A 27,716-nucleotide genomic window follows, 5' to 3' on the forward strand; every position below is an offset into this window, starting at 1 on the left:
GGGAAAAAATTGCATGACAAAATTTGACCAGAACATGGAGACCATCCAAAATGAAAATAACAGTATTCTGACTATGCATGTAATGGCACAGAAGACCACACAGTAAATATAAATAAAACCAGCTTGATTGTCAAGGGAAGAAGAGAGAGAAAAAGAACATGGCATGCAATTTGAAATAGTTTCCCTGTCTCAGAGTAAGAGGAACAATATAATAGTCTATAATATCAGTCTTGGCAGGAGAAGCTAGTTGCAGGAGAGAGATTACCAGAATACTCAAGATAAAAACAGGAGTAAGCAATTTTATTTGAAGAAACATCCACAGAAGTTATATATATTATGGAGTTGAATAAACATGCCCCATAAATATTCGATCTGCTTTTCATTTTCCCAGATTGTGTGTTGAACTAAAACTCCTTTAAACTCCCAATCAGCTGTATTGACTGGCTGGTTATGGAAGTCCTAGTCCCTCCTGCTGAAAGTGAAAGCCACTTAGTACCCCAAAACAGAGAGAAACAATTCTACAAATATTGTATTGATTGTTTATTCCTCGGTTGGGAAGCCTTGTTAAGTCTGTTCCGTCCACAACAAGGTGATGCCTTTGAAACTAACAAATTTATTTCAGTTAGAGCTTTTCTAGATTGCTGTCAACAACACCTTTAGACACAGCAACGTATCATTTACTGTGCCCAATGCATTTTGGAAATACCCGTCCAGTTTCAGGGGCTTTATTCTTTCTACAAATCTGCAACATTTAGCCCTCCTATACATTCCTTCCTGAAATAGGCTGGAGAAGGAATTATATTTCCAAAACAAGGATCTCTGAGAATTGCTTCTTTCTCTCGTTATCTCATTTGGAGTTGTGGCCTGACGTCTCTGAAGAATTCTGCCGGGTGGAAGGGTACTTGGTTCCATTATCTCTTCCTTGTAATAGCCTAATGAACAGCAGGCTGCTGGGAAGATAAACAGCCAGGAGAGAGGTCCTAACATGGCTGCTCCATCTGTTCACTTCAGTTCTTGTTTCTCACCAGAAGAAAAAGAACAGGGGAAGAAGTGAACCGAGTATGAGGCTAGGAGAACATGCCTTCAGCACAAATTTAACAGGTAGTGCCCTACAAGGAGGTGAAGAAAAAGGTTAGTGCGAGCAGCTCTATCTGCCTAAGGATCCTTAGTGACCCCTGTCTGTTCTCTGCAAAAGCTTCCCAAAGCCTCCTGAATGCAAGCTATTTTCCTCAAGTGCATGCAATCACAGCACAGTGGATGCAAAATATTATGTCAGAAATAAAATATTATGTCAGAAAATATTATGTCAGAAATATTATGTCTCAAATGTTTGAATTCATTGGAAAGTTTTTGACGAAGTAGCTGAATGTATAGGTATATACTGTATTTTTCCATGTATAAGACTATACTTTTGTCTAAAATCTTTAGACTAAAAATTGAGGGTCGTCTTATACACGGAAATAAGCTGAGGAGAGAAAAAACAAGTGGAGGGGAAAGCAGGGATCAAAGTGATTCTGCAGGGCTTTGATCCCTTTCCCCCTACACTTACTAAGCCCCACTTAGATTTTTTAAATTTTGGGTTAGAAAAGTGGGAGGGGCGTCTTATACACGGAAAATATGGTATCTTATCACAGTGCTTGATGCAGAATGGATACAAAACCTTATGTCAGAAACAAGCTTTGCAGTACAATACGCCTACGTTATGAGAACGTTTTTATTGTGGTGCCTAAAACTGAAGACTGTAGGACCCTCGTATCTGCGGGAGATTGGTTCTAAGCCTCCCACCTCCTCCGGCCAATCCTGGAAAATATGAATTGTAACAAATGCTATACACAGCATGGTTTCTGGCTCCCTCTAGTGGCCAGTTTTGGTAACTTCATCTTTAGAAATTTATATTTCTAAGATTTTTCTTTTAATATTTTCAGACCACGAATAAGTGAATCAGCGGATACTGATCTGGTCATAGAATCTCAAGGCAGAAATAGAAATGACCGTAGCATAATTTCACGTTCATATACCTATATTTCCTAGCAGAGTTCAAATGGGACAAAGGCACTTGCAGTGGGAAAGGATCTGAAGTACAAAATTCATAACATTGTATGCATCAGTATTTCTCCCTGTAAACGTGTTTCATCCAGGTTTCCACATAGCTTTCAGAGCTGGGAGTGGAGAGACTGGAAGATATTAAATCAGATGAAGGTGTGTTTTCTAGGGAGAAAAGCCAGTGCTTTTTAAATATCAGTAAGCTGATCTTATTCTTAACATGTGCCATAATATTACAGTACATGGATATTACTGATCACCTAGAAACCAACTTGGTAAATTGAAGTTACTATAGTTCTTTAAAGCAAAACGTGCTCCTTATATACCACCCCATAGCGCATAAAGCACTCTCTGGGCAGTTTACAAGTTAATTATGCAGGCTATACATAGTTCTTCAGCTTTAGTAGACAGTCCTCGGTCTGTACAGAAGAATTTGCATGAGACTGGAGGCAAAAATTTGCTTACACAGTAGCCTCTTAAGTATTACTAGGAAAGTGGCAACGCCACCCGATTAAAGTAATAATCTTACTATTTTACTGTTTTCAAGCATGATTCTGCCAGAGGCAATGTATGAGGTTACATTTTCAAAAACAATTTTACTGTACTTTCTGCTTCAGGTCTGAGTGCCAAATGTAGCTCATTTTCCCTTAAAAATTTTTTTTTTGGCTTTTCCCACCCTAAAGTGTGGTGAGAATACGCCTAATGCTGGGTATTTTGGTTAGACCATATGTGATGATTCTACGCAAATACTCCTTTTTCTTCATGCAGGGGAGCTTTATACCCTTGACACTCTGATGTGGATAAACTCAAAGGAAAAATAAGCAAAGCAGATTAAATTAAATTTCCCCACTCCTTCTCAACAACCCAAGTCCCAGAGGCCAGCAAATGAAACATCCAATATTTTAGCTTAGCCATGTTGCGTTTGGGGAGTCTGTCACAGGAGCGATTCCTATATGTGGGAGGCAGCAAAGACGATAATGCCTCATTCAAAGCACTGTTGTCCTCATGTAAGAAACAACAGCCTACTTGTTCTCTATGTTTGTTTTCTATTCTTTGTTTTTTGTTTTTGGTTGGATAATTCTCTGTGTGCCTGAAGATGTGGGTTATATCGCTAAAAATTCACACTGAAATAAATTTGTTAGTCATCAAGTTGCCATGGTAATTCTGTTTTTGTCTTGTTTTATTCTGTTTTCTTTTTTGTTGCTCAAATGAACACCTCATGTAAGAGTTGCTGCTCTAATCTGCCATATTAATATTAATTTGGCTGACTTAATTTGGAAAAGAAAAATGGTAGGTAGGAGTTTAAGTCCTGCGTGCAAAATTACTTACTGCCAGTTCTGTATACCAGCTATCATCCTCTTGCAAGATCATTGTCTGATGTTTCATGCATTCGTGGATTCTTGAGGATTCAGGCACCTGATCTGCTGATTTTTAATGCATAGATTAGAATCATAGAATCATAGAAAAGTGAAGTTGGAAGGGGCCTATAAGGTCATCAAGTCCAACCCCCTGCTCAAAGCAGGAATACAATCAAAGCATATCTTCCAACTTCACTTTTCTATTATTCATATCTCCCAGGTGATTATCTAAGTTTTTCTTGAATGCCTCCAGTGTCGGAGCACTCACCAACTCCCGAGGTAACTGGTTCCACTGTCGTACTGCTCTAACGGTTAGGAAGTTTTTCCTGATATTCAACCGAAATCTTTCTTCCTTTAACTTGAGCCCATTGTTGTGTGTCCTGCACTCTGGGATGATCGAGAACAGATCTTGCCCCTCCTTTGTATGACAGCCTTTCAAATATTTGAAAAGTGTTGTCAGATTTTTATTTATTTTATTTTATTTTATTTTATTTCTACCCGGCCCCCCTAGATATAGTCTACTCGGGGCAGCTTACAAACAAGTATAAAACATTATAAAATACAATCAAATAAAATCATCAAAATATATATAAAACAATAGCATAATTAAATCAGCAAATTAGAAGATAAAGATGGAGGATAAAACTAAAGAGAAAAGAAAATCAGGTGTTGATTGGAGGGAAGGCCTGCCTGAAGAGCCAGGTCTTTAAATGACACTTAAAAACACCCAACGAGGGTGCCAGGGTGATTTCCGGCAGCAAGGTGTTCCATAGTCGAGAAGCCACTGCCGAGAAGGCCCGGCTTCTTGTTCTTTCTTTCTGGGCCTCTCTCGGCGTTAGGCCCCTCAGCCGTCTTTCCTGGCTAGAACGAGTGACTCGGGTAGATCTAGGTGGGAGATAGCATTCTGCCATGTATCGAGGTTATAAACTGTTTAGGGCTTTATAAGTCATTAACACTTTGAAGTGGACGCGGAAACAAATGGGAAGCCAATGCAAGGCGGCCAGGGTGGAAGAGATCTCCCCTCAGTCTTTTTTTCTCAAGGCTAAACATGCCCAATTCTTTCAGCCTTTCCTCATAAGGCTTGGTTTCCAGCCCCCTGATCATCTTTGTCACCCTCCTCTGAACTTGTTCAAATTTGTTAGCATCCTTCTTCAAGTGTGGTGTCCAGAACTGGACACAATACTCAAGGTGAGGCCTATATATTTCTTCCAGCAGTCTTGATTCCAGCTTCATTTTCCTCCAGTCCGGCCTTTCACATGATGTATTCTGCATATAAGTTAAATAAGCCGGGGGACAATATACAGCCTTGTCATACTCCTTTCCCAATTTTGAACCAATCAGTTGTTCCATATCCAGTTCTAACTGTTGCTTCCTGTCCCATACATAGGTTTCTCAGGAGATAGATAAGGTGGTCAGGCACTCCCATTTCTTTAAGAACCTGCCATAGTTTGCTGTGGTCCACACAGTCAAAGGCTTTTGCATAATCAATGAAGCAGAAGCAGATGTTTTTCTGGAACTCTCTGACTTTCTCCATAATCCAGCGCATGTTAGCAATTTGGTCTCTAGTTCCTCTGCCCCTTCGGAATCCAGCTTGTACTTCTGGGAGTTCTCGGTCCACATACTGCTGAAGCCTACCTTGGAGGATTTTGAGCATAACCTTGCTAGCGTGGGAAATGAGTGCAATTGTACGGTAGTTGGAGCATTCTTTGGCAGTGCCCTTCTTTGGGATTGGGATTTACCTGAAGAGGGTAGGTACATCTTAGTCTGGTATCTCAGCTGTGACTATTCCGCCTTAAGTAACCCCTTCCCCCTTGGAATCTAGGCTTGTAATGAAAATCTAGCCTCCTGACAGCATTGGTCTCAGCTTCACTGACACACTCAAAGCTCTTAGCCACATTAAAGTGTGCATCCAAGAAGGGGACATAGCTTACCACTTGCTGATAGAGCAGTGTATGTGCAAAGGATGCTAAATACGTTGGAGCTGCTAACCCCCGTTAGTCTGTATTTTTCAGAAATGCCTCCCCTTGCCTTTAGAAAGAAATGTCAAGAATTCAGCAGTATGGAAGTACGTGGAGGGGAGGAGCTCCGTCTGCTTCTAGCCCTTGATTGCCTCTATGGTTGACATTCAGGCCTGCCTCAACGTTTATAAGCCATTTTTGAGTCATACTCAAATATGATGGAATGTCAGAAACTACTTTTTCCCCCCTCTATAGAGTAAAAATTGTAGAAGCATCTTTTTGAAGCATTAGCAGAACTCTGAGATTTTTAGTGCACATTTAGAAGTGTCTTCTGGCAGTACTTCATATTTTTAAACGGATAACTCTTTGATCCAGTTAGTGTTTTTTTAAAAAAAAAACATATAACAATGCATTTCTGAAAACTGAAATCAGTTGAAGTTTACGTGTTAAAACATATAACAAATGTTGGTGCCAGTTCAGAAACTCTATTTTCAGTGCATTCCCTAGATTATATTTGTGGGTTGGCAGTCTCTGTTGACATATTCATTTCTTATGTAAAAAGCTATTCAATCCAGACATGCTGCAGAGAAGCTTTTTAAACCTCTCTCTCCCTCCAGTTTTTTTAATAACACGGGGAAAAAGCAAAGAAATTGCTATGTAGCCATTCACTACGACATGTAGGAATTATTTTGAGCAATGTTGTTTGAAATCCTTAAGCTAAACTTCTAAATCTGAAATTGAACTCTAAACTCTATTAAATGGTGCAGGAAATCATGGAATATTGCATAGTTTTTTAATTGCTAACATGACAGCAAAATTTAGTTGCTTGTGAAGGTTCATATTAGTTCTCAAAATAAAACCTAGACTCTTCAACTCATAGACTCAACAAAAAATGTGACTTTCAAAAGCACTAACAAACGGAAAACAGTCTTCATGTTACGGAGAGTTTCCACTTGAAATGCAGTCCTGTTGGACAGGTGCTGCTGGAAAAAGCATGCAGTTTTTGTGCACCTTTACATCTACCAGTTCCCTTATATCTGGGAAGATTCTCAGTCATTCAGGTGAGGTTATCTGGAAGTTGAGTCATGGCAACTGGACTTCTTTCTTATTAGGTTGAAACGTTCGCTACTCATCCAAGTACAGTGGTGCCTTGCTTGACGACATTAATCCGTTCCAGCAAAATCACTGTTAAGCGAAATCATCGTCAAGCGAATTTTAAAAACCCATTGAAACACATTGAAAACCCTTCAATGCGTTCCAGTGGGCTAAATACCTCATCGTAAAGCGAAGATCCTCCATAGGGCAGCCATTTTCCGGTGCCTGTATAGTGAGGAATCCGTTCTAAAGCACAGCGGGGAGCCATTTTGCACAGCAGGCGGCCATTTTAGAGCTGCCGATCAGCTGTTTGAAAATCGTCGTCTAGCAAAAAATCGGTTCCCGAAGCAGGGAACCAATTATCATGAAGCGAATTTTTCCTATTAGAACATCGTTTTGCAATTGCAAAAGTGATCGCAAAAACTTCATCGTCAAGCGGTTTCATCATTTAATGAGGTAATCGTTAAGCAAGGCACCACTGTAGCTTCTTCAGTCTGAGAAGAGTTGGTAGGAGACCCCTGATATATATATGCTCCAGGTTGGTTTCACTTCCCCATGGTCTGAATAGGCTCATAAGAAGGACAAAGGACGGGGGTGGTGAGTGAAAATCCCACTTCTGCACTCCTTATCCATTCATTGTCATGGGGTCATTAACATCTGCGGGTTGCAGTGCCCACAGATTTCTCTCCAGCAGTCCACATTGTTCTTCAGTTGCATTCTCTCTGCCTCTTGTACAGGGAACCTTCTGCGTCATGTTGCTGAGGAACAGGGCTGGATTTATCTTGCTCTGAAGATGTTGAACTAAAAATTGGGATAGGAACAGAGGGAATAGTGGTGACCCTCCAAGGCCCAGGAAAGGGCATATGCAGTCTCTAGACCTCTGAAGATCACTCACTGAAGCTATAGAGTTTAGTCCTCTTTTAGCCAAAAAAGTTCTGCCTAATAAGAGTGGTTTGCATAAATATCAGATAGCAGCAATGTGGAAAAGTCAAGTCTTCTGCAGCTGTTATTCTTTGTATGCATCATGATGAATTAAGCGAAGGGTCAGTATTGGGGAACTTTCTAGGGCTGAAGCCAGAGATACAGATACAGTGGTGCCTCGCTTAGCGACGTTAATCCGTTCCAGAAAAAACATTGCTAAGCGATTTCATCGCTAAGCGATATTAAAAAGCCCATAGAAACGCATTAAAACACGATTAATGCATTCCTATTGGCTAAAAACTAACCTTTAAGCGATGATCCTCCATAGGGGTGGCCATTTTCGGTGCCTCTAAAGCGAGGAAACACAGCGGGCGGCCATTTTGTTTTTCCAGTGGCCATTTTGAAACTGCCGACCAGTTGTTAAAAAAGGGTCGCTTTGCCATGATCGCTTCCCTGCGATCATCGCAAAGTGGAAAAAAACCATAGGGACCATCGTAAAGCGATCGCTTTTGCGATCGCAAAAACTCCGTCGCTAAGAGATTTCGTCGCTCAACGAAGCTATTGCTAAGCGAGGCACCACTGTAATCAGAAGAGGGCTTTCTATCAGTCCCACCGCCTTCACAGGTGTGTTTGGTGGGGGACACAGGAGATAGCCTTTTCTGTGGCTGTTCCCAGACTTTGGAACTCCCTCCCACTGGAGGCCCAGTTGGCTCCGTCTTTGCTTTCCTTCCACAAGCAGGCAAAGAGCTTTCTCTCAGTGACTGGTTTCCTGAGTGAGCCTTTTAAATGGAGTGTGGGGCCTTGTTACTTTTGAATATGTTTTTGCTGTTGCTTTTATTTACCGTATTTTAGTGTGGCATTTGTTTGGTCTTTTTTAGTACAGTATATGTATGCTTACTGTTTTTAGCTTTGAATATTGTCTTTTAATGATATAAGCCACCTTGGGTGCTTTTTAAGGAGAAAGGTGGGGTAAACGTATTTTGAATAAAATAAAATAAGAATTTGCTGGCTGGAAGATTCTGGGATGCAAAAAAGTGACTTTTCCAAGCTTTAGCTATAGCCTTTAAAATACGTATTCACCTTCAATCCCACAATATAAATATGCATGATCTTTTCTCTGCAACCCTATTTTGATTGTCATTATATAATTATAATGATGTCTGTATCCATCTTGGATTCCTTTTGGCTCCATTATATGAAAATGATAAACTTGCCCATTGCAAAATAGCAACTTTTTTAAAAAAGTAGAAGACTGTGCCTTAGTTATTTTATTCGTGTTTTTCAAAACATGTACTGTATTATGTTTCCTCTACGGGAATAAGATTAATTTCCACATAAATTGAATATAATGTAAATCTAATTAGTGTGTCACTTGGGCTCCAAATGTTTTGTTTTGAAGATTACAGTGGTTCTAAAGATGGAAAAACTTGCGCAGTGAGGCTAGTATGAATCACAAGGCTTTGTTGGGCTTCCCAGACAGTTAGAAGTCCATGTATGTATTTTTTTAAAAAAATTTAAATACTGTTTTCTCTAAACATGCTCCTGTTCCCACTCACCCCAACAGATAATATGTGTTGGTTGTAGGTGGAAGCAGATAGGATTTTTTATCGGGGGGAGGATGCTTATCTGATCAGATTTGCTATTTCAGGTATTAACATATGTGCAGGTAAACCGTTGCACCATTGTTGTCTTGGAAAAGGCAAGCATGAGTCTGTGGCACATCCTTGATGTGCCCCAGTTGATGTTCCTGCTGGGTATTTGAGAAAAAGCAGTTTGGAAATGTTGACTTTTGACTACAACACCAAGCCAGCGTGTCAGGGCAATTCCGAGAATTGTATGTAGTCCACATAATATTGTTTATGCAAATTCTGAGTGTGGAAGGCTAGGTTTGTAATCAAGTAAAGGACCATCATTGGTTGACCTAGTTACTTGCGAGATATATGAGTAAGAAAGATTGATATGCTTTTCTTTTAACTGCAAGATATTTCTGTTTGAGAGGATAGCTGCCTGTATGTATTTAGAGGCTACTAAATCTAAGGAATAAATTGCCTAGAAAAAAATATACTTGGGTTATTCAGCCTTCACTGAGTAACATGTAGGATTTGTGTAAGTGAATAGTCTATAAATTATGATGTCAGTACTAAGCCTCTAAAATGCCATGTACATTTCATAACTGTGCATGTGGGAATTGCATTAGTGGTTTGAGGACACCATTAGGCTTGGTGTGCGTGCGTTTCTCTCTCTCTCTCTCTCTCTCTGTGTGTGTGTGTGTGTGTGTGTGTGTGTGTGTGTAAAATCTCCATTTTACTCTACCGTGAACTAGAACTAAATTAAATGCTTCCTTGTCGTTTATTGTCATATGCCCTGTGTAAGTCCATATGCCTTGGGATATATCAACACAACAAGGAGAAGCTACAGTCTGTAAACCAGGAGAACAATTACAGAGCTTCCATTCTGATTCCTGGGGATGTTCAAGAACTCTAAAGAGTATTGTCTCATCTTGAGTAACCTAGTATGTGCCAAAGTGTGCCGTCTTTCTTGGATTCATATGTAGGAATTGTAATTTTCTGTTGAGGCAGAGTGAATTACAGGCTGAAGTGGCGCATCCCCAGTTTGAGAGTATTCGTAGGTCCACCCTCTGCTCTAGAATATAAAGGTGGCAGTGATGATTAGGAGTGTTTTTGACTATCTTTATTTTACGGCAGGCATCAGAGTCTCACACAACATCCCTGCCGTTGGAGGGAAGAGCTGGAATCTCCACCGTTCCTGCTGAAATTCAGAAGTGTGTACACATAGCCATTTAAGGGGCAAAAAAATCCCTTAATTTTTGCCCTGAAACAAGATATGCAGGGACCATGCACCTTGTTTTAGAGAAAATATTTTGCTTGGCAATAGCAGATTAAGAAAAGCAACTACTGTACAGTTCAATTTGTTGCTGCGCTGTCAGATGGTGCTGAGGGTTAGGGTAGCCCCCGGTGAGATCAGTCCCTGCCCAAAACTGGCTCTTCAGCTCATTAAAATTGCACACCCCTGTTGTATGCCAACTGTGATCTCTTTTTGAGATAACAGAGTTAATCTCATGCTCTAGACACTTCTGGATTAGGCTACTGTAACATGTTTTGCATGGAGCTCCCTTTGGCAACTGTTGAGAATCTTCAGTTGGTTCCAGATGGGGCTGCCAGAGGTCTTGATGGAAGCAATCATTTGGCTTATATTGCACTGATCTCTTTCATTACTTCGTGCTTTATTTTCAGGCTTGACTCAATGAGCAGGTTTTGCCTTCTATGTAAAACCCAATCTGGTGTGTTTCTTCAGCTAGAAGTTGGTAGTTTTGATTCCTCTGACAGAGACCGGGCTAAATAATCCATAGAGTCCCTTCCAGCAGGGCAGTTCTAAGACGATGATGTTTACATGAGCTTGCCTGACAACTTGGCATTTCTGAGCTATTGCCTTGAGATTCTCCACCATCCGAAATATAGCAAATGAATATGCACCACTAGTCCTTGATGGTTTTGGTATCTAGCCATTGAAACAAATTCCAGAAGCTGACCACATTTCTGTTTACTTTAAGATCCGTGTTCTTGCAGTTCTGTTGTTACAGTGGTGCCTCGCTTGACGACGATAATCCATTCCAGCAAAATCGCTGTAGAACGAAATTGTTGTCAAGCGAAAGTAAAAAACCCATTGAAATGCATTGAAAACTGGTTCAATGCGTTCCAATGGGTGAAATACCTCATCGTGCAGCGAAGATCCTCCATAGGGCAACCATTTTCCGGTGCCTGTTAAGCGAGGAATCTGTCCTAAACACAGTGGGGAGCCATTTTGCACAGCGGGCGGCCATTTTGAGAGCTGCCGATCAGCTGTTTTAAAACCGACGTTAGCGAAGAATCGGTTCCCAAAGCAGGGAACCGATCACCTTAAAGTGAATTTTCCCCATTTAAACATCGTTTTGCAATTGCAGTAGCGATCGCAAAAACCTCATCGTAAAGTGGATTCGTCGTGGAGCGGGGTAATCGTCAAGCGGGGCACCATTGTATTCTGTCACTGCTTTTTTATTCCTGTTAAATCATAGATGGTTTCTGTAGTTTCTGTTAAACTTCTCAACTACTTTGAATATGCTGTAGGAAGGTAGGATATAAATGTATGTTATAACTTATAACTACTGGACAATGCAATGGATGCATGATGTTCCATCTTTTCTGCAAGAGAAACTAGCCCTTTATCTTACATGAAATCTTCACCATCCAGAGATCACATTCCCACAAAATATAAACACAGAGCTCTATTTTTAAAGTCATTACTCTCTCCTAAACTGGATAATTTGTTTAGACGAGTCACAGAGGTTTTATTAAGTTTCCCTATTTTCAGTCCTTATGTGGACCTCAGGCATATGTGACATTTGCACGTAGTTGCACTTCATGTATACATGCATAGACAAATTCTTCCCATGTTGCAGTTGGTTCTTGTTTTTCTTGGAGGAATTTATTGAACTTTCAAACAAAATGGGAAGAAACAGCCTACCTAATTGTATTTTTATGTCATTACTCTCAGGGTTAAGTCACATTGTGAGCTGCCTTAAATTCTAGTCTGATAAGAAAGGTGGAACATAAATAAAACAAAACATAAGGGCCACCAAGAGCTGCCCACTTGACAGAAAAAGGCCAGATGGGTGATAACAATTCATAGCAATCAACTATTCTTACCTTAAATATCTGGAGCTCTTAAGTGGTAAAAAGGGCATATTTATGGTATGGCAAGACATATTCTTTTTTATTTATTTTTTATTTTTTTTTTTGCTAGCAAACTCTTTGGGCCTTTATAGATATAGTGGCTTTTAGTGTGGAAAAACAGCATTGATCCTTGGTACTGATAGATTTGGACTGGTTCTAAATTTGTGATACCTGGTTGACAAGCAGTAAAGAGTATTAGAAAACTGGTTAAGTGGGTGATGAGAAATCATATGATGGAGCGGGCAAAGGTTAAAGGGAAGGGAGCGTGTGATGTTCCCCTATCCCTATCTGTGGGCCAACATCGGCCAAAATCCTGTTGCATGTTTACGCAAAAGTCATAACCTTTAGATACGAATTACCATAAGTTAACTCTCATAAGCATTATCTGTTGCATACTGAGTTGTGCGACTGGGCATACAAGAGGTAAAGCCTACAAAGATTCCTTAACCTCTGGTGACTTGCCACCAAAAATACGTTTATTGCACAATTGCACAGCAAGATTTTGGCCATTGTGTTACACTTGTATTGGTTTTTAGTGGTCAGCCACTTAATCATGTTGGATGTCAAAACCATGTTTTTTGAAATATTTCAGACATGTTCCATTATCAAAATAAACCAGTCTTCTGTAGAATTTCATTTCCAAAGAAACACCTTATAAAATATTTGCCTCTAGAAGATAACATTTGAATGCGTTTCTAAATTGCTAGTTTTGTTTTCAATCTTTTTATCGGTTCTCATTTTGAAAAGTCATTTCAATTTTTCCCCCATGCAGTTTGTTTGCACTGTTGTCCAAAAAGCACAACAAAGTTTTGGAGCAGGCCACACAATCCTTGAGAAGTTCCCTCACTTCAGACGACTCTCCACTTCCAGATTACGTGAGTACCAAGCTTAGCGTTTTTTGGGGAAAGTGTCAAAATAGCATCTCCTATGTCTGCAGAAGTCTATCAAATTGTGTGACAATCTGGCAACCACCAGCACCAAAATATAGGAAGCTTCATTTATGACATCATGTCTGAAATGTACTGAGAAAAAGAACACATACTTGCAAATGGCAAAATAAAAACCACAGCTATTCATAGCTAAGACATTTACTGCAGTCTGACAGCTCAACGTTCTTGAGCATTTGTCTTTGATTGCCATAATAATGCCAGTTGCTGGGGTAGGATGAGGATGATATTCCTAGCAAATTATTCCTGGGAGATGCTGAGGAAGTGAAATGCCATAGTGTTGCATTCTCGTCAGAATTTGTAAAAATCCATTGTAAAAAATGCATGCAACTTCAGGCAGTTGCGTAGTTTGGTGTCTAGCTAGTATGCACTATTCTTCATGGTGAAACAGCAAACCTCAGAAGCAACACAGATAACTACAACAAGGAATGATACTTCTGGTTTGTTAGCCTCTGACTTGATTTGTAGAAACTAATACATATTTTTTTCCTGATACATTTGTTGAATCTAAACTTCCTAAACGTTTTCTTGACTTAGTGGAGCAGTGTGCTAAATCCAGTTGTTCATTCCAACTGAGCAGATATTGCGCATGTAGCTTTTAAACATTACTGCTGCTGTTAAAAGGGAACTCCTGAGTTTTTTTTTATTTTTTTTTATTTATTTTTTTGCTTTCCTGGAAGAAATGGATAAAATGTCGAGGCTTAGTTGCCCCTTCTGACGGGAGGTCTCCTGTCAAATTCTAGACAGCTATGTGGGGGCTCTATATGCAGAAAGGGTCTTTGATGCTTGGAGTTTTCCAAAAAGGATTAGCTTACTGTTCTGTAGTCTAGGGGGGAGGAGTGAGCTGTTTGACATATCATAGAAATATTGCTAGACAAAATAGTTCCAGAATTTCATAGGGATATGTGCAAAGGCTAATGTGTTGTGATGAATGCAACACAGTCTAAGGAATTTGTTTCCAATTTTATGATTAGTTGAAAGCATAAGAATTTGAAAATGTTGTTTTAATTCATTCATCTTTGATGGAATAAATAACATTCATTTTGTTCCCTCGTACCCTGCAATTCCAGTCTTTCTGTACCTTGTAAATAAAGCCAGAAGCAGATACCCATCCACTTCTCCTTTTGTGTTGGGGGAGGGTATTAACAGAATGGAAAATCATCATCATCATCTTGGAACTGCATTGCTGGAAGGGACCTTATGGATCACTGATTCCATTCCTTGTCAAGGAGGTGCAGTGGGGAATTGAACTCTCAACTTCTGGCTCCGCAACCCAATTCCTAAACCACTGAGCTATCCCCCCGAAAAAACCTAAGAACATGTTAATTCTTGCTTAGAAGTCCAGAATGTTTTTAATGTTTCCCATCCCACCTCTTACCTCCATAGTGGACAGTCTGCAGTTTTTGTTCCTTGACAATGTTGTGTGTCTGAGTCTGCCTGCATGACTGGTGTGTACATGTGCACACATGTACAGTGGTGCCGGGCAAGATTATGTTAATTCATTCAGCGAAAATCGCTGTCTTGTGAAAACATTGTCTTGCGAAATGCAGTTCCCCATTGGAATGCATTGAAATCCATTTAATGCATTCCAATGGGGAAAAATCGCCGTCGTTTTGCGAAAATCACCCCATAGAGAAACCGTTTTGTGAAGCGCGGATCAGCTGTAAAAATCGCTATCTTGCGAAAAACTGTCCCGAAAACACCCGTTTTGCGAGTCGCGGACTCAGCTGTCAAAATCATCGTCTTGCAAAAATCGCCCCCCCCCCCAAAAAAAAGGCTTGCGAAGCACAGTCCGAAACATCATTGAGCGAAAATCGCCCATAGGAAACACCGTTTTGCGAAGCGCTATAGCGATCGTGAAACCTCATTGTCTAGCGAATTAACCGTTTCGCTAGGTCATCGTCTAGCGGGGCACCACTGTATACACATAATAGTGTTTGCTATAATTCTGAACTCCTACTTTCTTGCATAGTCCTTGTTTACTTGCAGGGAGTAGGGAATAGCTAAAGCCCTGTAGGAGCTTACTTTATGCTGTGTGTACCTGCACCCAGTAAGTTGCAGCTACTATGCATTCTACTTTAAAAGCTGTATATGCTACCTTAAAAGTGGAGCACTCCCTTTCTCCTGAACCCGATTGCTCATCATCTATCTTTATTGTTAAAAGTAACATGTCTGGTGTATTGCTGTATAGCAAGTGACAGCATCTGGCCTAGAGGGGGAAGGCACTGTTGATCCACCATGAACCCTGGGTTGTGCTGAATTTGCTACTGTGCAGCCAGCTTTTTAAGTGGAGCAACACTGAATTTTTGTTGAATAGCAAGATACAAGGGGAACACACACCTTACTTTACAGTTGCATTGTGCTTCCAGGATCAGACCTTTTTCAGAAGTGAGAATGCAGCCTTTTCTGCTGTTCCTGACATAAACTGCTAGTTGGGTTGCAAATGGGGGAGGGATCAGGGCCGTAGAAACGGGGAGTACCATGGTTTCTGTAAGCTGTGATGTGCCCACCCCAAACTATTCTACAATAAATAAAATGGATCTCGCACCCACTTAGATTAGCAGTTGTCAGCCTCTAATTTTGTGCATTCCACCCGTCGCTCTATCTAAGACACCCTGTAATAGAAACAAGAGTGTCTGCTTTTTCTGAGAAGAACATGCTCAGGCATTCTCTTATCATGTTTATCATTCATAGTAAGTTGATGGGCGGAGGAAGCAGGAAGTTAGGAGAAACATTGGCCAGAATCCTGTTGTGTACATACTCTAGTTTAAGTAGAATGGTGTAAATCACAGTGGTGAAGGAACTAGTTAAGATTTCACCATTTATATTTCTCAGTGCATGCCAGGTTGTATCACTGGCGAACAATAAGAAATCCCAACTTTTTAACCAGGTGCCAATTCAGCACTTTGATTTACACCACTACACTTACGTACACCACCATACGTAAGCAATAGGACTCAGCCACTGAGTGTGTCGAGGTACTGCCAGCAAGCCAGAAATTCCATGGCAGATAGGATTGGGAGGTTATGGTATGCCACACTTGCAGGAGGACAAACTGGTGAAGGGAAGAGTGAAGCCTGCCCCCTCCTCCTGGTGTACAATTACTACTGGTTAAGTAAGAACCAATGGTTTAGATGATGTGGCTACTCTCTTCTGGATATGTCATGCTCATCTCATGTAGTATCTTCTGGGGATGAAGAAGTATGTGAACCTATATCTGAAAATGCAGACAGCTTTCTTATCAGAAGGCTCACCCCCTGCTAGATAGGTTTCAGTATTAACTTTAGCTTGAAAATCTTATCCACCCTCCGAAGAAAGAGGACCAAAAAATAAAATAAAAACTGAATAGAATTAAAAGCATTCCCTCTTGCATTTGTGGTAGATTTGTGAACATGATTAATTTCCCTCCTGCCAGAAGAGTAAAAATTCTCCTTACCTGCTGTGCAGATCTGATTGGCAGCCTCAAAGCTCTCGATGTAATTCAGTATCTTCCTCTTGTATTCATAATCTGAATAGCCCCAGTGATGTACTTGCTGAATGAGATCCTTTTCTTATCCCCTTCCTTTCTCAGCTATAATGCTCCATGAAGGAGTCAATGATGCCCCCTGTTTAGATTCATCTTATATTTGTCTATGGTAAATAGGAAGCAGCTGCCAGTTTCAGCATCTAGCCCTTGAAAAATTTTAAACCCCTCAAGCATCATCTGGAAATAATATAGCTTGTAAAACAAAGCTAAGAAGAAAAAGCAATGTTTGTTTTATGTGGGATGAATAGCTTCAGTTGGGGTCCTTCTAATTTAGCCATTAGGAGGGTTATTAAAAAGCAGTATTACAAAGGTGGTTTCAGCAAAAAGATTATTTTTGTTCTGTCTTGTTATTATATTTGATTATAGCCAAAGCAGTAAGTACTTTATAAATAGCCCTTCATTTCATTCCCCCATCAGAGAAGACCAGTAATCTTACTGTCTTTCTGCATTGGTGAATGCTAAATTACTCCCTTACATTATGTTAGTTTCTTAAAGCAAATTGTGTTTTAGAAATCATATTTAATTTCTCCTTACATGTTCTAGCACGTGTAATATATTGCTGAAGGATAGTACAAAAGCGTTAGCCATCTTTTAAGCAAGCTAACATTACAGTACTCTGACATGGTATCCTTTTTTCAATGAGAGAGTTGTATATGAGAGAAGTGCTAGTTTGGGCCTGTTTATAGACATAACTACTCAAGAGTAAGTCTTGTCGAGCACAGTGGGATTGCTGAACAAATATGTATGGAACTGGCCAGCAAGAACATTACAGTGGGGTCTTGACTTGAGAACTTAATCCGTATTGGAAGGCGGTTCTCAAGTCAAAAAGTCTGTAGGTCAAGTCTCCATTGACCTACAGTGCATTGAAAACCGATTAATCCCGTAACAGGCCGTTTTTGTTCCATTTTGTTTTTTTTTTCTGGTCTGTAAGTCAATTCTTAGGCTGCAAGTCAAACCTAAATTTTGCGGCCAGAGAAGTCTGTAACTCAAAAAGTCTGTAAGTCAAGCCGTCTGTAAGTCAAGGGTCCACTGTATTTTTGATTTGCCTAGAGGAAACACATTTGAGAGCATATGAAAATCAATGCAATTAATGAACTATTAACCATATTTTGCTACCTGTTCAAATAAGACAGAGGTAGAGAGCCTTTGACCCTCTGTACATTTTGGACTTAATTCCCAGGAGCTCCAGTCAGCATGCTGGAGCCATTCTTCATGCTCAAAAGGAAGGCATATTCAAAATTTCCAGTCTTCCTATATACTACTTATCCCTTTGCGGATCTTGCTAAAATATTTTACTTTGTGAGAAGGAAACTATAACTCTACTAGTTACTTCAAAGTTATAACTCTACTATAACTCTGATGTGAACTATGCAGAATAAAGCAATTTTTTACGAAATTTCATTTTGCACAATATAGCAAAGCAAAAAACAAAGTGCGCTGCTTATATACCACCCCATAGCACTTAAAGCACTCAACTGTTTTACAGTTTTTAATTATGCAGGCTACACATTGCCCTCCAGCCCAGCAAGCTGGGTACTCAATTTCCCAGCCTCGTAAGGATGGAAGAGTCAACTTTCAGTCAGCTACCTGGGCTGGAGATAGAAATCATGTCATGAGCAGAGTCTTCATTGAAGTGCTGCAGTTTAACCGCTGCACTTATATAACCTGAATTAATTTGGCAGGAAAAAGAATAGAGTGTTGTAGCCCCTCCAAGACTAATATAACAGATATACTCTTTTATAAACTTCAGCCCATTTTGTTAGGTTCTCCTTGAGTGTGCACCTAAGGAGGACTGAGAAGTCTGATCCAAAGTCAGAATATTTCTGTCGTGGGGAGGTTTTGCCGTTCATGTTTAAATGCACATTTGCACATCCCTAGTGCGATGCCTATGGAGTTTTTAAAACGTTGTTCTTTGTTGTGCGTGATCATAGGCAAACATTGCATAATGGCATGTATAGTGTGACAAAAGCACCCCAGAGCTTCGCAGGGGCTCTTATGAAAGAAGCTTCAAAGAGATACAGTATTTAAAAGTCCAGAGGCTGGTGCTTTTCCAAACACGCTGCACCCACCGTCCTGGGGATTTCCAAGTTTTCAAGTTTAAAAGTAAAGAGGGAGGCAGATGTCAGTGGAAGATAAAACGTGTAAGCAGTTGTTTGGTCTGAGTTGTGTTCTCTGGAAATCTTGTTACTGGGGTTGTCATAGCTCAGACTGTCCATAGGTACGTGACAGTCTGAGAAGTGGTTTTGGTGGACTAGACAGTATCTGTTCATGAGAAATGAAACTAGAGTGATGTAGCTCATTTTCTCACAGTCTATCAGCTCCATTGCCACTTCTGGCTGAAGATAAGAGGTTTTTGAACTCTTGTTTCAATACCATAGATTGAGAGACAGGAAGGGAGGAGATTTGAGTAAAAACCCACAAGGTTTACCCATGCCTTTTAACATTCAGTATTTTCTGTTGATTAACGGTGTTGTTAGTTAAGCACAATATATGAGAGGCATTTACAGTGTGCGGGAAACTGAGCAGGTATGTTCAGGCTTCATAGAAACGTTAAATTTTAACATATACAAAACAACTTTTAAGCGCCGAAAGGGGCAAGGTTGCCATGTTACAATATGTATTGCATCTTTGAAAAGTACTGTAATCCAAAGGAAGTTTCAACTGAAAACATAGAATGGTATCCTGAACATTCACATCAAATTTTGTTTGGATTTATCCATCCTCCAGGCATGTTGCAGAGTGTGCTGCATTATCCTTGTGAAAGCAGATGAAAGCGACTGAGATGCACAGTTGAGTTTTAAAAGCAGTGTTGTTGTCTTTGTAGTTTTTGTCACTTGTTCAGAATGAAAAGGCAGTTTTCCCCCAGGAGTAATACACAGGGATAGGCAGACTTGTTGAGAGTGTAAATAAAGGGATTCAAGACATACATTTTTCCGTCGTTTTATCCTGTTTCCCTGAAAATAAGCCCGAGTGTGATTTTTCAGGATGCTTGTAATATAAGCCTTACCCCAAAAATAAGCTCCAGTTAAGTGACACCCCGCCCTTCACTGTTGTGCAGCAACCAGAAGATGATGACGTGACCGTCTTTGAATGAATGTAGATTGGTTTACATGTAAAAAATAAATAAAACATCCCCTGAAAATAAGCCCTAATACATTTTTGGAACGAAAATTAATATAAGACCCTGTCTTGTTTTCGGGAAAACATGGCAGAAGTTGAATTTTTGCATTCTGTCTTTACCAGTTGTTCCAGTTGTTTTACATTTCTCTTGGCAGCACAGCGTCTCAGAAAACATTCAGAATTTCATTAACCTGGCAGAAATGTGCAAAGCTATAAAACGCTCCTGTGCCATCCTAATTAGGAATGTTAAATGTGATTCTTTTTCTTTTGTACCAGCTGCAGATGTAATGACCAGAAACAGGTCAAATTGATGGGCTGTGCAGGATTTCAACATGTCCATTTAGTCTGTACTCCTGACCACTGCAAAGCGATGCAGCCAGATCTGAACTTGCATAGATCCACTGTGTAAGGTTGAAACATGAGCCCCATAGGTCATCCTGTTCACCCACTCTAGTGTTAATCCGCTTTTATAGTTTGGGATAGCAAAACCACTCCCACCATGGAGTAGTTCTTCCGGACATGAACAGGATGGAACAAAACTAACTTGACATGCAGAAATTTAGCTTGGTTGCCTTGATGCCTAGGAATAATCGGGTGATAAAGTCCCAACATGTTTGGAAGGCTGGTAAACCATTATCTGCCACTTTTATTTAACCCCAACTGTGTGGGTAAGTGCTGTACAAAGCTTAAAAGCACTGCTTCACAGTAGATTTGCAGTTTTGATTTAAAGGACAAAACTAGTTTAGCCCAAAATAAAATCAGGCAGAACATCAACCAATCCAGTTATTTTGTAGAGCAGGACCTAGGAATGAAAAGCTCCAGCTATTTAAGCTGAAATCTTCCTCTTAAGTGTCAAATGAGGGGGGGAAATTGATAGTTTGAGAATCTAGGCATTTATGTAACCTACCAATGCCATGCTTAGGTCTCATCCAGATGGAACATGTTTTGTCTGAATTATATACCTGGTTGGTCACTGATTGGTATTTTTCCCACCAACCCCATGACATATAAGGCTTATCTGGGTATGTTCAGCAACAAAATCTGCAAATTAACAACTTTTTTCCCCTATCCTGACTAAATTTTAATGTTTTGGTTTGTTACAAGAGGTAGAGTTTAGCACAAACCTAAGTAAATCCTTCACTTTTTTACAAAGAACAAGGAGAAACCATGTGAAGGGAGTTGGAATTTTCTCCAGCTGGATGAGATCTCATTTTCTCCAAAAGTAGTTTTCAGGCTGCTTGAAGTCCTTTTGTTCTGATCTAATACACTTTTCCCCCTCTTGATAAAACCAGAGATATACAAAATGTTCTTATCGAATGGGCCCAAATGAAAGCTAATGAACTGACCGACTTTCTCTCAAGTTTATTGTTGGGTCCCACATTTCTTACTCTGTGCCTCACCTAACATTTCTAGCAGTCGCATCTTAAACATTTCCTAAAGAAACTTTTTTTCCTATTTCCTTATGAATAAATAAGCTATCATTCACATGAGTTATTTTTATATCTCTGCCTCTTAGATTTTTTCAATTTACTGAAGAATAAGCTACTGAAGATTATTTTTGCAGCTCTAATTAACCAGTGGTTGTATTTGTTTATCCCTGAGGACAGTACGGTGCTGTTGTCCCATTCTGAATCATTAGCAGCCTTTCTCACATTAGTGTCAATTTTTTTGCAGGGTTTCTGGCACTATTCATGTGAACCACTGTTGTTAGAGAGCACAGCCCACAGAATAGGGTGGAGGAGTGGGCCCTAAAGGGCTGGGTTAAAGGAAGAAAAGTGTAATAAAGGGCAGGGGAAGACCAGAAGATGTAAAACTGGAAGAAGAGAGAAAATCTGAGATGGAATTGATTTAACAATTGCTTTAACATCAACAAGATCACATAATCGGCTGTAAAGGCAGGTTCTGACTTGCACGTTCTGACTAGCCATGAAACCTTATGGCCTTGCTGTACTTTATCCATCTATTTTACTTAAATGTCAAAGAGGAAAGATAGTGTTGTGCAGTTCATAGAAACATACATTTGTAGAACTGGAAGGAACTCTGTCACTACTTGCAATCCCCAGTCATAGCAGGAAATTAACCGCTAAGGCGTTCCTGACAGATGGCCATTCAACATCCAACCTCTTTCTACAAATCTTCAGTGAAGAGAGAGCCCACCACTGCTCAAGATAGTCTATTGTAGGTCGATTAGCTCTTACTCTCAGGATATTCTTCCTAAAGTTCAGGTGAGCAAAAGTATTTATGTCTTTTAATGCGTAATGGCTACATATAGCCTCCACACACCTCTGGAAATCAAATTAAGATTCCCTCTTACTTGTGAAGAAATGGCTGTAAATACCTGATAATGGAAAGAACAGTATAGCACAGTCCTTTCCACATCTTTATTATGGATCCCTAAACCACACCAGCCTCAACAAGCTTTGCCCACATTGAATCATCATCCTCACACCTCTTTTGCCAGGTGCCTCTTTGATGTTTTTGCTGGGTGGTCCTGGTTTTGTATTCAACTTGATGGTGCTGCAGGCTAAACCGCAGAAGCCTCTGTGCTGCAAGGTCAGAAGACCAGCCATCGTAAGATCGAATCCACGCGACGGAGTGAGCTCCCGTTGCTTGTCCCAGCTCTTACCAACCTAGCAATTCGAAAGCATGCAAAATGCAAGTAGATAAATAGATACCACCATGGTGGGAAGGTAACGGCGTTCTGTGTCTAGTCGCGCTGGCCACGTGACCACAGAAACTGTCTTCAGATAAAACGCTAGCTCTATGGCTTGGAAACGGAGATCAGCACCGTGCCCTAGAGTTGGACATGACTGGACTAAATGTCAAGGGCAAACTTTACCTTTACCAATGGCTGAAATCCAGTAATAAGTTGCAATTAGAGTAGCCCCATTGAATTACTGGGATTTTGGTGAGTCAGCTTTGCAGTATGTTTCATTGATTCGCTGGACTTACTCCAGTTGGAGCTTACTACCGGATTGTAGCTAGTATGCCTAAGACTAAGCTTGATTTTTCCTACAAAGCCTCCTCTTTTCATATGCTTCCTACATCCATTGTCATTATTCCCAGGTAAACATTTCATTCATTCATTGGGCTTCTTTACAGCCTTGGACTGCACTTCACCCACCCCTTCCTTAGAATATTGGGAAAATCCTGCACTTTTCTCTCTTTCTGCCATCAATTCATGTATTTTTCTCCTCTCCAGTCTTCTGTTGAACGACATTGGGGACAAGATCTACCTTGTGGTACTCGCCAGCACTGATGGTGACAAACCTCAAAACAGCTTAGAACAGTGAACCATATATATCTGTTGGACAAGCTGGGGTGGGTGGGAGCATTGCAAGAAACTGTAGGGTGGCTACACCTGTGAGATGAGAGTTTTTCCAAAGGAAAAGAAAAAAATTTGGGATACACTTGCACTCAAGCAGATGTTCACAAATGTTGTCTTGATATAACAAAGAGCAGTCCAGTAAAGAGCAGACGCTCTTTCCTATCGCCTTTTCTGGAAATTAAGCAGACTGAAAGAAAAAAGAAGCAACTGAGCTGTGTGCATTCTTACGTTATGCCACTGATTAACACTTGTGGAAAAGGATTTCTTCCAACTTTTTTTTGTTTTTGGAGGCAACAACTGATGCGAAGGGATAGAACAAACAGAGCACTTTGCCTCCAGCTGGCCCAGATGCCACACACGGGCTTGTAACGCGTGTGGATGATCACAGAGGTATAAGGAGTACTTCTTTAATAATTTTGTTTCTAGGGGAGCTGGGTTGAGTTCATAATTTCAAATTGCTTTAGTCAAGAATGTGAGCTGGCGGCCGGAAACGTAGGCTTGGCCACTTTTTCCAACGTATTCTCAGCCTGGGGAAAATAAAGAAACGTTTGGAATCATGAGTTTTTCCAGTTCCCACACTGTTCCTTCAGCTCCTCCTGCATATCAGAGGCATAGAACAGCTTATATTATGCTGCCCTAGGGAAGGGGGGGAACTTTATTGGATTTTCCCAAAATATGAAATTGCTTTTTTGGGGGGGTTGTTGTTGTTTTTGTTGTTGTTATTGCACTGTACAACTCTTCTTAATTCTTTCTTATTATAGCTTTAATTACGATTCTCCAGAAATCTTAGCTTTGAATTGTTGTTTTAAACACTGAAATTAATGATCAACCCAGACTGACAGAATTTCTTTTGAGGGTACATTATTTTATTTATTTATTTTATTTTTATTTATTTAATTTATATGCCGCCCACTCTACCCAAAGGTCTCTGGGCGGCTTACAACAATTAAAATTCAATGGAATAAAATAAAATGATTAAAATACAATTAAAATACAATTAAAATACAATTAAAATTGCCATCATTAAGACCCACAGTTAATGTTATTTCAATTAAAAGCCTTCTGGAACAGGAAGGTTTTGACCTGGCGCCGAAATATCATCAGTGTCGGCGCCAGGCGAATTTCAGTTGGGAGGGCGTTCCATAGTCTGGGGGCAGCTGCCGAGAAGGCCCTTTGTCTACAAACCATCCCTCTTACCTCCTTGAGGGATGGCTCTTTCAAAAGGGCCCCCTGGCTAGATCTTAACAGCCGGGTAGGCTCATATGGAAGGAGGCGGTCCTTCAAGTATCCAGGGCCCAAGCCGTTTAGGGCTTTATATGTCAAAACAAGCACTTTGAATTGGGCCCGGACAGCAACTGGTAACCAGTGTAAATTATACAGAATCGGCTTGATGTGCTCTCTGGCGGCCCCACCACTCACCAGCCGCGCAGCTCGATTCTGAACCAGTTGCAGTCGCCGGACCGTCTTCAAAGGCAGCCCCACGTAGAGCGCATTGCAATAATCAATACGAGATGTTACCAGTGCATGTGTAACTGTCATGAGACTCCACTCGTCCAGGTAGGGCCGTAGCTGGTATAATTTCCGCAGCTGAAGGAAGGCACCCCTGGCCACCGAGTCCACCTGAGCTTCCAAAGTTAGACTGGGGTCCAGGAGCACCCCCAGGCTGCGGACCCTGTCCCTTAGGGGGAGTGTAACCCCATTCAGGACAGGGAAGTGGCCCTCCAACCTGTCCGGCGAAGCACCCACTAACAGCACTTCCGTCTTGTCTGGATTGAGTTTCAATTTATTAACCCTCATCCAGTCCATTATCAGGTCCAGACACGAGTTCAGCACAGAAATTATGTGGCCCCAAAGTGAGCAAGCTAAGACAGTGCGGTGGTTTTACCTCTCATATACAGAAATCACCCTGTCAAATACTTTGCCCACTTGAATCAATCAAACTCTCAGAGGTATTGGCTCAACAAATTCTCATTGATTTAATGGAGCTACTCTGTTGTGGTTTACTACATTAAGTTACAGGATTTTGGCGAGAGAGAGAGAGCTTGTCTCAGTTTGCACTTCATTTAACACCTTTATAGATATAAATGAACACACCTTTACAGATATACATATAAAGGTGTGTTCTTTGCCAGAACGTGCAGAATCTAAGGTAACGGAAAGAAAATTGAAAAGATGTCTCTGTAAAGACTAACACAATAGATGGAGCTAAAACAAAATACTTGTGTTAAACAATATATACAAATGAGATTTAAAACAGCAGCAAAACAACAATTAATACTGTTATCTAAAATAAAATAAGAGGAGTTGACAGTGTAATTAAATCTATCTTCAGATTGAAAATTTTAATTTATTTTTAGGAATCATAAATATGAATATAGGGCATAGTATTCAGCAAGATCATGTGAAGTATCCAGTGAAAATACGCATTGATAGATATTAGGGATACTTTCTTATTTTGTGTCAACTTCATCAGCATTGTGTGCTTCCTCAGATTCCCACACAACAGGTGAAGAAGCTCCTGGTAGTGTATATAAGAATAGTGAGAATAATAATCTAAGAACTGCAGAGCTAGAAGGGACCCTGTAGATCAAGTCCAACCCTTGTCAAGAAGTCATGGTGGGGAACTGAACTCCCAATTTCCGGCATCTGGTGGGGCCCCTGTGAGATACAGGATGCTGGACTAGATGGGCCCTTGGCCTGATCCAGCAGGGCTCTTCTTACGTTATGTTCTTAACTGGAATATTTGTGAACATTCTGTACCATCTCCTCAGCTTAGATCAGTGATTTCCAACCTTGGGTAACCCATGTGTTCTTGGGCTGTGGTTCCCAGAATCCTTCACCACCAGTTGTGTTGGCAGGGTTTCTGGGAGTTGCAGTCCAAGAGCACCTGGATTACCCAAGGTAGAGAACCACTGGCTTCTGTTATCAAAATTAGGAAGCTCAATGCAGCATAGGTTTTTTTTCTAGTTCAGGTTTAGGTGAGTGGGTTGTTTGGTTCACAGGTAAACTGCATCAGAATAGAAATCTGATTTTTTTTTTTTTACAGAGCTTCAAACATTTTTTAAAATGAATCACTACCCTCATTCATTTCTCAAGATACAGTATCTTGGTAGTGTCCCCCCCCCCAACAAATTGGCTAATTACTGTATTTGCTGGCATATAAGACTACTTTTTTGCCCAGAGAAGCATGCCTCCAAGTGGGGGGTCGTCTTATACGCCGGATGCACTTCAGTTGGGATAGACATAGCTGCCCATAGTAGCCCAATGCCCATAGTAGCCTCCCGATGCCTGCTGACCTCATTCTACATACTGTCCAGTATCGCGCGGTATCCAGCGCGGGCGCGGCGAGCATCAGCAGCAAGATAGGGGTGCCAGCCTTTTTGACGTGACCAGCCTGTTCTGCTCGGCAGGAAACAACGGCACTCTGGCCCGCCCCTTGTCTACACAGAGCTCACACATGCACACTTGCGCACTAGTGCCGGTCACAGGGAGATGCAGGGGCGGGCCAGAGGCGCTGCGATCATGCTGCGGCCGTACAATGGTGACAATGAATAGCACCTTTTATTTGGTGTGTGGAAGAGGGGGTAGTCTTATACGGCGAGTATATAACAAACTCTATATTTTGAGTGGAAATGTTGGGGGGGGTCGTCTTATATGCCGACAGATACGGTACTCATGACTTTTTTTGTTACCATTTGTTTCTTTTTTTGACCTATTTTTAAAAAATAAAAAACAGCCGTGGTTGTTTGTTTTGTTTAAAAAACTTCAAGTTAACCCTGAAAAGCACTCCCCTGGAAGTAATGAGTACAGTAAATGATAACTGTTATATAAGAAGAGTGGCCTATTAGTCATTATATTACTTTGCAAAAGGACCCTTGTTATGCACTTCTTACCCCCAAAAGTAGCGTATTGGAAGGGATATTGTTATAGGTAATGTACTACATCTGAGCACTGTTTTTCTGAATGGTAAATGTGGGTATGAAACAAATGCAAAGTGTGCTTATATCCTTCTGTAAGAGTAAAAAGAACAGTGTTTTCTGCATCCCTTAGCAGTTTTTGCTCCTAGTCCGTGAGACAGGAAGTTGAATAGCGTCAGGAGCTTTTGTGTTTATCGTAGTTCTCGTTGAATTCTTATCCAATATCCAAGAGAATAAAGTTTAAAAATAGGAATGTCAGAAATAACAACACTTCAGCTAAAACTATTGTTGTGTATCCCTGCTATTATGACTCTTCTCAGTCTGTTGTATTTTTTCCTTCCTGTTTGTAGTTTTGGCCAGGGTACTGAGAGAAGCTCTGTTCCTTTACATCACTGGTTCTTAACCTTGAGTTACTCAGGAGTTTTGGACTGCAACTCCCAGAAGCCTTCACCACCAACTGTGCTGGCTGGTGTTTCTGGGAGTTGCAGTTCAAAAACATTCGAGTAATAAGGTTAAGAACCACTGCTTTACATCACTGGTTCTTAACCTTGGGTTACTCAGGAGTTTTGGACTGCAACTCCCAGAAGCCTTCACCACCAACTGTCCTGACTGGGGTTTCTGGGAGTTGCAGTTCAAAAGCATCCGAGTAACAAAGGTTAAGAACCACTGCTTTACATGAAGTGTATGAAAGAAGTAGTTTTGAAATCAGTGTCTCTGATCATGCATAAGATCTACCTTGGGTCCCCAGATGTTCCTGGACTACAACTCCCAGA

At 40.7% G+C, this 27,716-nt stretch overlaps 1 protein-coding gene across 3 annotated transcripts in view; it reads left to right on the forward strand.

The window, feature by feature from the left end:
• The window catches only part of DYM (dymeclin), a 238,828-nt gene that overhangs the window by 135,773 nt on the left and 75,339 nt on the right, over positions 1–27,716 (forward strand). For all 3 annotated transcript variants that reach the window (XM_072992948.2, XM_072992946.2, XM_078384136.1), the window contains one exon: positions 12,878–12,980. In XM_072992948.2, the coding sequence (XP_072849049.2) occupies positions 12,878–12,980 (103 nt within the window). The remainder of the gene's footprint in view (positions 1–12,877; positions 12,981–27,716) is intronic.

This window comes from Pogona vitticeps, chromosome 2 (genome assembly GCF_051106095.1).
Source record: "Pogona vitticeps strain Pit_001003342236 chromosome 2, PviZW2.1, whole genome shotgun sequence".
NCBI classification, from domain to species: domain Eukaryota; kingdom Metazoa; phylum Chordata; class Lepidosauria; order Squamata; family Agamidae; genus Pogona; species Pogona vitticeps.